This window comes from Microcaecilia unicolor, chromosome 1 (genome assembly GCF_901765095.1).
Source record: "Microcaecilia unicolor chromosome 1, aMicUni1.1, whole genome shotgun sequence".
NCBI classification, from domain to species: domain Eukaryota; kingdom Metazoa; phylum Chordata; class Amphibia; order Gymnophiona; family Siphonopidae; genus Microcaecilia; species Microcaecilia unicolor.
This window is the reverse complement of record NC_044031.1, coordinates 55,340,681-55,353,929: the sequence shown is the minus strand read 5'-3', so window position 1 is coordinate 55,353,929 and position 13,249 is coordinate 55,340,681. Positions and strand designations below refer to the sequence as shown.

General features: G+C 41.5%; 1 protein-coding gene across 2 annotated transcripts in view; it reads left to right on the top strand.

The window, feature by feature from the left end:
* Window positions 1-13,249, top strand: part of OBSCN (obscurin, cytoskeletal calmodulin and titin-interacting RhoGEF) — a 472,877-nt gene that overhangs the window by 179,296 nt on the left and 280,332 nt on the right. For both annotated transcript variants that reach the window (XM_030197417.1, XM_030197425.1), the window contains exons 45-46: window positions 2,767-3,039; window positions 11,870-12,139. In XM_030197417.1, coding sequence (XP_030053277.1) covers window positions 2,767-3,039; window positions 11,870-12,139 — 543 coding nt within the window. The remainder of the gene's footprint in view (window positions 1-2,766; window positions 3,040-11,869; window positions 12,140-13,249) is intronic.

The window sequence follows — 13,249 nt, the reverse complement described above, 5'->3', positions numbered from 1 at the left end:
TAACATCACTCCAAATTATCTTGCTAAAATATACAGGTAATGATGTTACACTTAATTATTATATTTTACTACAATATCAAATTCTAGCATGCCTAATTCTAGAGGTGCATAGATGCCAATTTACGATATATATATATATATATATATATATATATATATATATATATATATATATATATATATATATACCGAGAGAGAGAGAGAGATTATAGATATAGATAGATATAGATATAATGTTCTATAGTGGAATCAGGTGCCCAGAGTCAGTTTCAAAATTAGTGCTCCTCACGCTACATCTAGGTGCCTGACTTTGGTGCTCAGTCATAGAATTGCCCCATTGGGCCTTGCACTAGGCCAATCACTTTGAACAGCTGTGCCCTCAATGCCTTGTGCAATATTTGAAAAGTACCTGATGTAATAATATACTTGCCATACTAGCTCAAAATTTTAACCATGAAATCACTCTTTCCTTAGCAGTCACAACAGTTCAGTTCAGGAACTTGTGGGTTATGTCCATCAATTAGCAGGTAGAGATAAAGAAAGCAGAACTGTAAGCTGTGGCCTATACTGCACTATGCCGCTCTTAAAGATCAGCATTTCTTGATCTCCAGCAGGTGGAAGATGGTTCTTGATGCAGCTCCTGGACTGCCTGGTTAAGGCTGGCTCCTGGAAAAGTTTTTGGACTGTTTTTCAGTTGATCAGGGAAAAGTAGACATTTCTCCATCCTAGTGAGGTTGAGGTCTACTTTGGGGTATACCTGGTGGTGCTGAGTCTCCCCACCTCCATCCGTGCTTCCTTCCTTCTTGTCAGAGAAAACAAGAAGATATTAAAAATATAAAGGGACAGAAAAAAAGCTTGTAAGCGACTTTTCCCCTCAAAACCTGTGGGCAGAAGCCTTGAGATATTGCATCATTCCAACCTGAGCATTCCTCTCAGCTATTTGCCCAGTAAGGGGGGGGGGGGGGGGGTGCCTGCTTCGTGAGTACTTGAGACAGTGAATTTGTGGTCCCGGCATCACTTGTCATGCCTGTAGTACTTTGCAGTGAAAGGGAACACATGTCCATGGCACTTCCTTCTGTGGTTGCACAGGCTGAATCAGTAAAGTGATGTTCCCGCTGTGGCAGTAGAATGACTGCTTTGGGCCACTGCTGTGCATGCTGGCTTTCTGCCTTGTCTCAGTCAGAGAAGGAGCATAGTATGGAGCACAGCCCTGGACCTGGTTCCCGATATGTGGGAGAAAACTTTCAATAGGCCCAGTTCCTGCAGTCCCCACAGAAAGTTTGGGAGTGGCGGCCATTATGCCTTCCTGCACTTCTGCCCCAGAGTCAGATTTCAGTGCTTCCTTTCAGCTGCTACATGCTCCTCTGGAGGGAGAACAATGTCAAACTGGAGAGGGTTCTGTAGAGCATGTAGATATTTTGCCTCAGTGTACCCTCTTTTCTTCAGATTTCATTCTTCTCCTTTATCAGGCATACTTAATGAAGCGGGCTCAGTCTTTTCAGGATCTGTGCTCCACTTGTGGGAAGCTTCAGGAGAACTTGACTGTTAAGTGCAGGCACTTAGACCACCTAAAACAGTTGGGTGCCTCATCCCAAGATTCGGTGGGATTTTCTGATCTAGCCCCTTCCTTAGCTTCCAGGACTTTATCTTAAAGATTTTTTGGAGGATGGAGAGATCCCAGGGGATGAGACTGATGATCCCATGGCAGGAAGTTGTTTCATAGGGATGAGATATTACAGTTATTCTTCCTACAGTGTTCTGAACATCGAAAAAAAAAAAAAAAAAAAGGATTCAATGTATGAAAAGGCTGAGTGGCTTCTTGGCGTCTTCTTGGACTCGTAAGGAAGAATATTAGTAGTCATTTGTTCCTTTAACTAGTTACACTGCTTTGTCATCAAAATACTGATCTGCAGGAGCTGTTTGGTGCCCTTTAGGGAGGAGCTTATAGTTCTATATTCTCTATCTCCACCTGCTAGTCAATGGAAATAACCCACAAGTTACTGGACTGGTCTGTTGAGACTAAAGGAAAGAAAATTAGCAGGCAGACCTAATTTCTCCTTCTGAAATTCTTTAAGCTGTTCGCTTGCTATGGACCTGAGCCAAGCAGCCAACCTAGCAAGAGGACCACAAATTGCATCACACTCAGTGGCTCTAAGCAGCAGGGGTATAGCCACCCCTTCACTTTTGGGAGCACCCAAGAATGGACTAGGGGGGAACACACTGCTCCCTCCTCCTGTCCCCTCCCCCACCACACATGCGCTAAACATACCTTTGCTGGTGAGAATGCCAAAGCCCCGCCAGCCAATTAAATAGTGCCACTGCTCCCCTCTTCCTCATGCTGCTTCCTTTCTGCAGATGCCAGGGGCGTACCTTTAGCCGCCAATGCTGGGACTTCTCACACCATGGCACTATTTATTTGTCTGGCAGGTCCTTGGCAGACCCACCAGCAAAGGTAAAGGGATGCTGCAGTTCTGGGGGGATGTGCATTCATTTTAAAAATAATGGTAAAATGCAATAAATGAGGCTCTTTACGGTTCATGTCCCTTTAAACAAACCAAATGAGCTACATTGAGGCACTTCTATTGACTAATTTCTATTGGTGTATTTAATGAAATGTTCTTATTCTGAAAAGTTTATTTTATATTTTTAACCTCTTTCTACATTGTACACAAGATATTTTACATTTAAAAGTTTCTTAATAGGCACTGGTATTACATGTTTCCTTTCACCATTTGGGGGTTTTGATCATGCACTTTTTAACTGCAGGATGGCGCCTGACATTTTTAAAGCCTCTGGTTGACACCGAAGTCACCGCAGGAAGCCAGGCTACATTTAGCTGTTCGTTAAGTGAAGCAGTGCCGATGAGTGAGGTGGCCTGGTATTACAATGGCTCCAGTGTCGAACCTGACAAAAATTGGGCAATGCAGGTAGATGAAAACTGTTACAAGCTTATCTTGAAAGAAGCCCAGCTGCATCATTCTGGAGAAGTGACATTTGCTGCAAGGGAAGCAGTTGCATCAGCAAAACTTTCCGTAATAGGTAAGTCTACATATAATGAAGGCTTTGCATGAGTGATAAAAGTCGCTTGAACTTGTTGGATTATTTGTAGTAAATAATTAGCAGATTTTAGTACACACAGCTTCAGCTTTAGAAATGTTAATTTCTTTCTTCATCTCTCTCTCATTCACCCCAGAATAATTCACTGCTGAGTCACTTTAAAGTTGAAGTAACAAAACATCTGTTTACTCACAGTTTGTAGTTAGATTATAATCAGACAGGCTTATATATACATATTACTATACATTTGTATTATCAGCTCCTTCCATGTGCTTAGATGGTAATGGATGCTCACACCACCATAGATCCTCTCAGGTTAGGAGAGATCATGAGCTCCATGTGCTCCATGTGCTGCATCTGCTGCATCTAACCCCCAACAGGAAGTTGCATAGCTGTGTGACCTCTCTAAGTAATTCACATCAGAGGTCACAGAGTAATCACAGAGAAATAATAGGTGACAGGCAATGCATGTAAAAATACAATTACATTCCAACAAACCCCTTCTCATGCATAACTGTCATGCAATTATTTATTCATACAAAGTCCAAACTTTATACGCAGATCCTCAAAATGTTCTCTGGGTAACGGTTTGGTCATGATGTCAGCTGTCATCTCACTGGTGTGACAATAGTGTAGACTGATGACCCCTTCTTTTGCCAACTCTCGCACGTTGTGGTATTTCGTTGCGATGTGCTTGGTGCGTGACTGAACCTTGTCATTCTGTGACAGTCGGATGCAGCTCTGATTATCTTCCATTATCTGGATTGGTCTCTTTTCAGCTATTCCGAAATCCAGCAAAAGTTTTTCAATCCACATCAGTTCTCTGCACGCTTCCGATACGGCCACATATTCAGCTTCTGTAGAAGACAAACTCACAATACTTTGTTTATGACTGGCCCATGAAATTTGTACATTTCCATACATAAACACATATCCACTTGTGGATTTATAATCAGAATGATCCCCTGCCCAATCTGAATCACAGTAACATATTAGTTTTGGATTACTATTGGCTGAAATCTTTAATTTACAATCAATGGTACCCTTTAAATACCTTACCATCCTTTTAACTGCAGTCCAATCTGATTTGGTAGGTGAGCTGACCCTTCTGCTCAAAATTCCTACTGCATTTGCTATATCAGCCCTGTATGTGGTAGCTAGATATGAAAGCTTACCTATGGCTGATCTATATTGGATGTTATCTGGTAAAGGTTCTCTTACTGTTTCATCCTTCAGAAAATCAGTGATCATGGGAGTGCTTACAACTTGGGCATCTTGCATACCTAAACTTTCAATAAGCTCATTTATTTTCTGCTTCTGGCTTAGAAGATAAGAACCATCATTTTGTTTCTCAATTTCTATACCAAGATAGTATGACACATTACCCAGTTCTTTTATCTCAACATTGAGGTTTAAACACTTTACAATGTCCTTGTACTCTTGCTCACTTTTGCTTGCAATGAGCAGATCATCAACAAAAGCTAAAATGTATGCATATTGTCCATTTCTGCACCTAGTGTACAAGCATTTATCTGCTTCACCTTGCTTAAATCCTAAATTTGTCAATATTTCATGCAATTTATCATTCCAACATTTTGCACTTTGCTTTAATCCATAAAGACCTTTGTTTAATTTACACACTAGCTGTCTTTGTTTTGTATTTATGAAACCTGTTGGCTGTTCCATGTACAAGTCTTCAGTTATATCTCCGTGAAGAAACGCTGTTTTCACATCAATGTGTTTGACTTGCATGCCTTTTGAGACTGCAATGCTCAGAAGTGTTCTTATTGTCGTGTGTTTCACTACAGGTGCAAACACTTCATCAAAATCTTCTCCATATTTTTGAAGATATCCCTTTGCGACTAATCTGGCTTTATACCTTTCCACTTTTCCTTGTGCATTCCTTTTTAACTTGAATACCCATTTGCATCCTATAGCTTTCTTGCCAGGAGGTAATTTTGTAAGAATCCAAGTATTATTTTTATCCAATGCATCAATTTCTTCTTGTGCAGCTTTATGCCATTCAGCAGCTTCTTCTGCTGGCATTTTCTCAATCTCATCCCATGTTAAGGGCTCTTGAGCTTCTGCTGACTTTGTTAGGTAAGACAGTCTTAGGGGTGGAACACCTTTGTTTTCCCTGGATGAGCGTCTGACAACAGGTTGGTCCGACCTTTCTGCATCCTCTAAATCTGAGAGTTCTTCTCCAATTGATTCCCCTTCTCCAACTGTACTGTCTTCTTCAATGATCCTTTCTGTGTCTGTTTCCTCTGCCTGTTCCTCGTTAGATACAGATGAGTTGCTTTCAGACATCTGCCTTGGTATGGCATTTATATACACTGGCATGTCTATTATGGTTCTAGTTTCATATTCTGGATGATAAGGCTCATCTGGGATAATCCAGCCTTTATCAACCCTTTTGTTTTCATCAAAATATGTAACATGTCTTATGCCAACAATCCCAGTTTTCAGATTCAAAATTCTATATCCTTTGTGTCCTGGAGCATAGCCAACTAAAATGCCCCTTTCTGTTGTGGAATCCAGCTTATGCCTTCTTTGCTTTGGTACATGAGCATATGCTGTACTTCCAAATGTTCTTATGTGTGACAGGTTTGGTTTCCTACCATGCCATGTCTCATGTGGTGTGCGCTCAGCGCCTTTAGTTGGCATTCTGTTTTGTAGGTACACTGCTGTGAGAATGGCTTCCCCCCATAGTCTTTTAGGGAGATTGCTATCTGACAGCATACACCTGGTCATTTCCACAAGTGACCTAAATTTTCTCTCTGCAACAGAATTTTGCTCTGGTGTATAAGCTACTGTTGTGATATGCTGAATGCCTTCTTGTTCTAGAAATGTGCGCATGCTTTGTGAAGTGAACTCACCACCATTGTCGGTCTGAAGAACCTTTGGTTTTCTTTCAAATTTATTGCTCACCATGGTTACGTATTTCTTCAGCATGTCTGTGACTTGACTTTTTTCTTTCAGCAAATAGGCCACACAATATCTAGAGAAATCATCCAAGAATATTAGCACAAATCTGTTATTTCCCAATGATGGGATATTAAACGGTCCACATAAGTCACTGTGTATTAAGTCCAGTACTTTATTACTCCTATTTCCTGTGTATGCAGGAAATGAGGGTCTCACACCTTTTTGAGTAACACAGTCTATGCTTTTCTCCATTTTACCAGCATCTGCACTTATCTGAATGCCGGTGGCCAGTTGCTTACTGTAAAGATCCTGGATCACCTTAGAATCACGATGTCCCAGGCGGCGATGCCAGATTTCCAGACTACATTTACCATCATTCTTCCTTACTTGCGCCATATGTGAGGCTTCACCTGAAATGCTCAGTTTATAAACATCATTATGCATAAAAGCTTCAGCATACACTTCATCATTTTTAGAGATTGTGCACTTACTGTTTTCAAAATGAATCGCAAATCCCTTCTTATCTAATGTAGATACACTAAGCATATTGCAAACTGCTTGGGGAATATACAAGACATCACTTACAGGAATTTCTTTAACTTCATTAGACACTTTGCATTTTAAGAATCCAATACCTTTTGCTTGGATCTTAGCAGTCCCTGCGTTTGCAGTTTTAAGAATACCTTCCTCTGGACACATTTCCTGAAAGAAATTCTTACAATTGGTTAAATGGCATGTGCTCCCTGAATCCAAAATCCAAGTACTTTCATTTGAATTATTATTTACCATAGTCAAAGATTTTTCTGCCATTAGAAAGCCCTGGTGTTTATCTTTGTCCTTCATACATTTCCTGGTTTGAAAATTCTTTAGTTCCATTGGCTTAGGTGAGCTAGAGGGAGTGTTTTGTGTTTCCTTACACCATTTAGATACATGTCCCTCCTTTCCACATGAGTAGCAAATCAGCTTGCCCTTGGGTGGAGTTTTCCCATAGCTCCGCCTTCCTCTGTTCTTTGCCAAGAAATTTGTTTCATTTCTCTCTGACTTGCTTTGAGAACAGATCTCCTCAGAATCATTTATTATGCATTCCTGCCTTAGTTTTGATGTTGCCTGTTCAAAAGATTGCCCTTCAATGGCCTCATTTACAGACCTAAAAACATCAAACTTCTTTGATAGTGAGGTAAAAAGAAATGCTCTTTTCAATGCATCACACATGGGAATTCCAGAAAGTTCTAGCTTTTGAAATGAAGACATAAGATGCATAATGTGATCATTACATTTACTTTTATCCCTTAATTTGGTTTCATTCAACTCTGCCAACCAAATTGGTTGCTGCTTTGCATATGTAGTTGCATACATAGTTCTCAGTTTATATAAAATGTCCTTTGGTGTATCTTTTCCCTCCACTAATATGGCTTGTTTCTCTGAGAGAGCTTCCAAAAGCATGCACTTCACATAATAGTTTGCATTGTCCCATTCAGCCATATTTTCAGCTGTTCTGTCTTGGTCTAAGCATATATTTAATCTTTTGCTCGAAGGAGACATATGAATCTTAATTCCCACTGCTGATAATTAAACTCAGTTAATTTAGGCACCTTGAGAGAATAGAAAAATGGTGAATTTCTTCCCTCAGCCATTTTCTTAGCCTTCTGTCTGCTGTGTGGGGGGAGAGAGAGACAGACTGAATCTTTCCTTTAAAACTTAAGAGAAAAATGTGGCCTTTTTTTCTGCCTGGTAATATTTCTCTTCTTTTTCAATTCCTGGACCCTGGGCCCGTAACCCTTTTGTTGGATTATTTGTAGTAAATAATTAGCAGATTTTAGTACACACAGCTTCAGCTTTAGAAATGTTAATTTCTTTCTTCATCTCTCTCTCATTCACCCCAGAATAATTCACTGCTGAGTCACTTTAAAGTTGAAGTAACAAAACATCTGTTTACTCACAGTTTGTAGTTAGATTATAATCAGACAGGCTTATATATACATATTACTATACATTTGTATTATCAGCTCCTTCCATGTGCTTAGATGGTAATGGATGCTCACACCACCATAGATCCTCTCAGGTTAGGAGAGATCATGAGCTCCATGTGCTCCATGTGCTGCATCTGCTGCATCTAACCCCCAACAGGAAGTTGCATAGCTGTGTGACCTCTCTAAGTAATTCACATCAGAGGTCACAGAGTAATCACAGAGAAATAATAGGTGACAGGCAATGCATGTAAAAATACAATTACATTCCAACAGAACTGCACACGTCTTGCAAAACTCCTAGACTAAATCTACTTTAAGCTGTGTCAGGTTTACACACAGTTTGCTTTATTGGGTATGAAGCGAGTTCCCACCTTGACAGTTCCCACGAGAAAATTCCTACCTAGGACAATTCCCACTTAAGGGGAACAATTCCCAGCAAGGAAGTTTCCCTCTTGGTCATTGCCCACCCTCCATAGCCTTTTTTTTTTTAACTGATCATAGCTTCTTTCTCATATTGGGTCTCATAAGTCCTGGCAGTGCATTGCATTTCAGATGCTGACAGCTTACGGAACAAGCAGCGTATGACACCTGGAACAAGGAGGTTAGATTGGGAGATATGCGGTGAGTTTCCACGTGGCCGTACACAGAGGAAGTATACCGTACTTGTACAGCATGTGGCATCTGGAACAAGGAGGTTTGGGGGGGCTGTGGGGGGGGGGCATTGCCCCCCCTCCACATGAACTGCAGATTGTATTTATCTATTTATTTACTTACTTATGACATTTAGATCCCGGATTAAACATAAGTTAGGTTGAAACCTAGTTTGGGGGGGATATTGCCCCCCCTACATGAACTACATGTGTGGAAGGGGAACGGGATGTGTAAAAGATAATGTTGTAGGGGGTGTGAGGGGGGTACTGGCCCCCTAAATGATCTGGAAGAGGAAAGGGAGGGAGATTACTTGACCTAGTATGTTTTGTATTTTTGGATTATGGGTGGGAATTGTCCTCTCTGGTGTGGTGAGAATTGGTTCAGTGGGAATTGTCCTAGGTGGAAATTGTCCAGATAAGAACTGGTGGGTGGGAACTGTCCAGGTGGGAATTGACCTAGAACCCTGTATTGGATAGTGTGTTCTATATAAAATGTTAATTCTTTCAAATATGTTATGATGTAGGAAATGGTTATTGTCAAGGCCAGTTTTAAGATTTTGCCACCCAAGCCCAGTCAGCAGATCCCAGGGACCAGGGAGTGAAAGGGTCTCAGAGATTCCCCAGATTGGAGATTAAAAAAGAGAAGCAGTGGAAGACTGCAGTGCCACAGTGGCGCTCCTTGAAGTAGCAGATGCACATGGCCCTTAAGTACCTTATGTTCCTTGTTATTTGCCACCTTCAAAATCTGGCTTCATAGGCAGTTGAGTATGTCTAACTCTGGGCCTGGTCTCAGTCATGTATCCTCAACACTATCTCATGTGCTGCTCAAGCTACATTTGTTTCTATGCTGTTTTCCCTACTTACACCCTCACCCCCAAATTCTATAAACTAGCAAGCAAAACTGAACACACAAGTTATAGAATAGTGCTAGTTACATGCCTAATTTAATTGTACAATTAGGTGCCAGTTGGCTTTGAGTACCAATAATGGCTGGTGACATTAATTGGCTCTACATTTTGATACCTATCTTTTAGCACCCTTTATAGAATTGAGACCTCAGTGTGGACCCTCCTCCCCCCCCCCTTCCAGCCCAGCAGCCCAAATTCTCTCTCTCTCTCTCTGGTAGATTTGTGATCTACTATTACTTATTATTATTTCTGTAGTGCTACTAGAAAAATGCAGTGCTGTACTCAAAAATGTAAATGACAATCCGTGCTCGAAAGAGCTTAAAATCTATTCATATCAAAAAGGTAAAATATGAGATTAGGGAATTTCATTTATTATGGGATTATTTGAAACAACATGGATATTGAACAGGTGAATACGGGGTTTAAGATTTAAAAGCAGCCTCAAAAGGTGAGGTTTTAGCCGGGATTTGAATAGAACTGGAGATGGAATATGACTTACCGACTCAGGAAGACTATTGCAGGCGTACGATGCAGCAAGATGGAAGGAACAGAGTCTGGAGTTGGTGTTGGACAAGAAAGAACACAGATAAGAGTGATTTATCTTAGGAACAGAGTTCCTGGGGAGGAGTAGGGTCACGTCCACATTTTAAAAAATGTTTCGTATCTGGCTCTGAAGCTTATCTCCTCAGCCAAATTTTGCATTCTCCGAGGACAAGCAGGCTTGCACATTCTCACAAGTGGGTAGACGCCGACCGGGTGACATGGATCGGCGTCTACCCGCTTGTCAGAATATGAAGCCTGCTGTCCTTGGAGAATACCTGCTACAGGTAAGTATCTTTGCTTTATTTGGAATACTTTCTTCCAGCTGTATTGTGCTGCTTTTGTTCATAAGGTACCTTAGGATGGTGTCAAATAAATAAGCAAAATAATAAAGAAGTTCATATAGGAAAAGCCCACGTGAGAGAAAAGTTTCCCTAATTACTTTATTAGGAGTTTTGGCAGTACACACCCAAATAAGTATAATTTACTTTAATTCAACATTTCTAGCCTATTTAACCAGCAAAATGCTGGATTATATAATAATTATAAAATACAGTTAAATAGTGCTGTTCAGAAACAGTGCCCTAAAAAATAGCACTAGAACAGCATGGGGAATTAACTCCCCAATGATCAATGCTAATAACATGCAAATTTATGCACATTATTAGCACTGATCATCTGGCAATAATGCGGAAGGATTGTGCCTATGCATGCACTCAGGCACAATCCTCCCGTACTTATTTAACAGGTCTGGACCATCTAAAGCCCGACCTGTCAAACAGGAGCTGGAGGTCCATGGGGCTTCCAGACCCCCCTCCAAAAGTGAGGCCCTGATTGCCTAAAGTGCCCCCCAAGCCCCCTGCCCCCCCCCCCCCCGACATGAGGGCACGGGGGCTAGAGGTCCAGTGGATCTCCAGCCCTCCTAACCCCCCAAAAATCACCTGTAGCCCAAGTGGGCTGCCACACCAACCTCAGGGCTGTGTGCCACCATTTTGAAGGCTAAACTGGAAAGAGGAGGGAGTGTGCTACTCCCTCCTCTAACATGGAGGTACAGGTGGGAGGGGGGAGGGGTCCGCTACACCACCAGGGCAACCCACTTGGGCCACCAGAGATTTGGGGGGGTTAGGGGCTGGAGATCCTCCAGACCCCGTGTTGCTGTTTGGGGGTGTGTGTGGGGGATTGGGAGAGTACTTTAGACCACCAGGGCTTCACTTTTGGAGGGGGTCTGGGGGTCCAATGGACCCCCAGGACATGGTGGCATCCCAGGCTGATAGTGACAGTCTGGGCTGCCTGACGGGGGTGGAAACAGAGCCTTAACCCCAATGCCAGCTCTGAGCTGGTGTAGGTTAAGGCGCAATTCTGCACCTACAATCAGAGCACTGTTCTCTGATCATAGGGGCAGAATACAAGCAAAGTTCAGTTAAATCTAACTTAAATGAGATCTGTACTATTGATGTGCCCGGGCACTTTTAGCCTGATGATCACGGGGGTGCAGGTAAATGCGGGCACTAGTCCAGCACTGGTGGCCTCTAGTGCCTGCATTTAACTTTGATCATCGGGCTGTGAGTGAATGTATAGGTTGCACTGTATTTATTTGTGTTGTTTAAAACATGTATACTGCATTTTTTCATTAATCTTCCCTTCCAACTAGGTTTAAATCTTTGTTTGCTCCCTTCCCGCCAAAGAAAGATGCAGTATAAGGATAAAAAAAACCTTTTTATCATAGATGCTTCTTGGTGTCTTCTGCATTTTCTGACCCTAGTAGAAATGGTTATGATGTGTCAGCCAGTCAGTGTTGCTGTTTCTGTCATTCCAGAGCCTCCAGTCACCACAACTCACCCCTTAGTGAGCAAGCCAGTCAGTGAAGGGGGAGATGTTCTCTTGACCCGTGAATTGGCCAATGAAAATCAGGAGGTAAAATGGGCGAAAGAGAAAGAGGAAGTGCATCCTGAAGAAAAGTACGAAATCATCTCCGATGACAAGAGCCAATCACTTATTATCCATCAATTGAAGCCTGAGGAGCAAGGATCTTACATCTGTTTGGCATCATCGGATACTCGGACATCTACTGACCTGTCTTTGGAAAGTATGTTGAGCTTTATATATATATATATCACAGAAATGGCAGATCTAAAACAAACATGTAGACACAAAATTGTTGCATCATCACTCTTGGTGCACAAAACTTGGCATTAGTGTGAAGCTAAAGGTGTACTGTTGAGCATATGGTTTTTTGTACATCACCTTGATTTGCTATGTAAAAAAAGGTAATTTTAGCTAATTAACATAAATGTCATCGTAGAGTCTGGACCTGGCATAAAACTTAATTTCTTACACTTTAATGAAAAAAAGAAACTTTGTTTTTGTTTTTTTTTCTGTTTGAAACACAAACAGGCAGATCAGAGGAAACATGACACTATTGACCGCCACCTAACACTTGAGACTCACGCGAACAACACAACCAAAAAGATGTTCTACTCCATGTGGAAATTGAAAAGAATAAAACCATTCTTCCCAAGATCTGTCTTCCGCGGCCTAGTGCAATCACTCGTACTCAGTCACCTGGACTACTGCAATTCACTATACGCAGGCTGCAAAGAACAAATACTGAAGAAACTTCAAACAGCCCAGAATACAGCAGCCAGACTCATCTTCGGAAAACCAAAATACGAAAGTGCAAAACCCTTACGTGAGAAACTACACTGGCTCCCACTCAAGGAACGTATCACTTTTAAAGTATGCACCTTAGTCCACAAAATCATTCACGGTGAAGCCCCTGCATACATGTCTGATTTAACAGACTTGCCACCCAGAAACGCTAAAAGATCATCCCAAACCTTCCTCAATCTCCACTTCCCTAAGTGCAAAGGCATAAAATACAAAGTACTGCACGCATCAACCTTCTCTTATATGAGCACGCAATTCTGGAATACACTACCACGCAACCTGAAAACGATATACGAACTAACCGACTTCCGCAAACTATTGAAGACTCATCTCTTTGAGAAAATTTATTGCAAGGATCAAAACGCATGAAGTCCATACACACTAATAAAAATGCATCAATACACTCTCTTCTGAATTCTCTTCCCCCGCATTTTCACCACAGATAAAATTGTAATACCATAATGTTCTCTTGCTATTGTCTTATCGCCCTATCAAATCCCCATTGTTAGCATTGCTCTATTCCCAAATG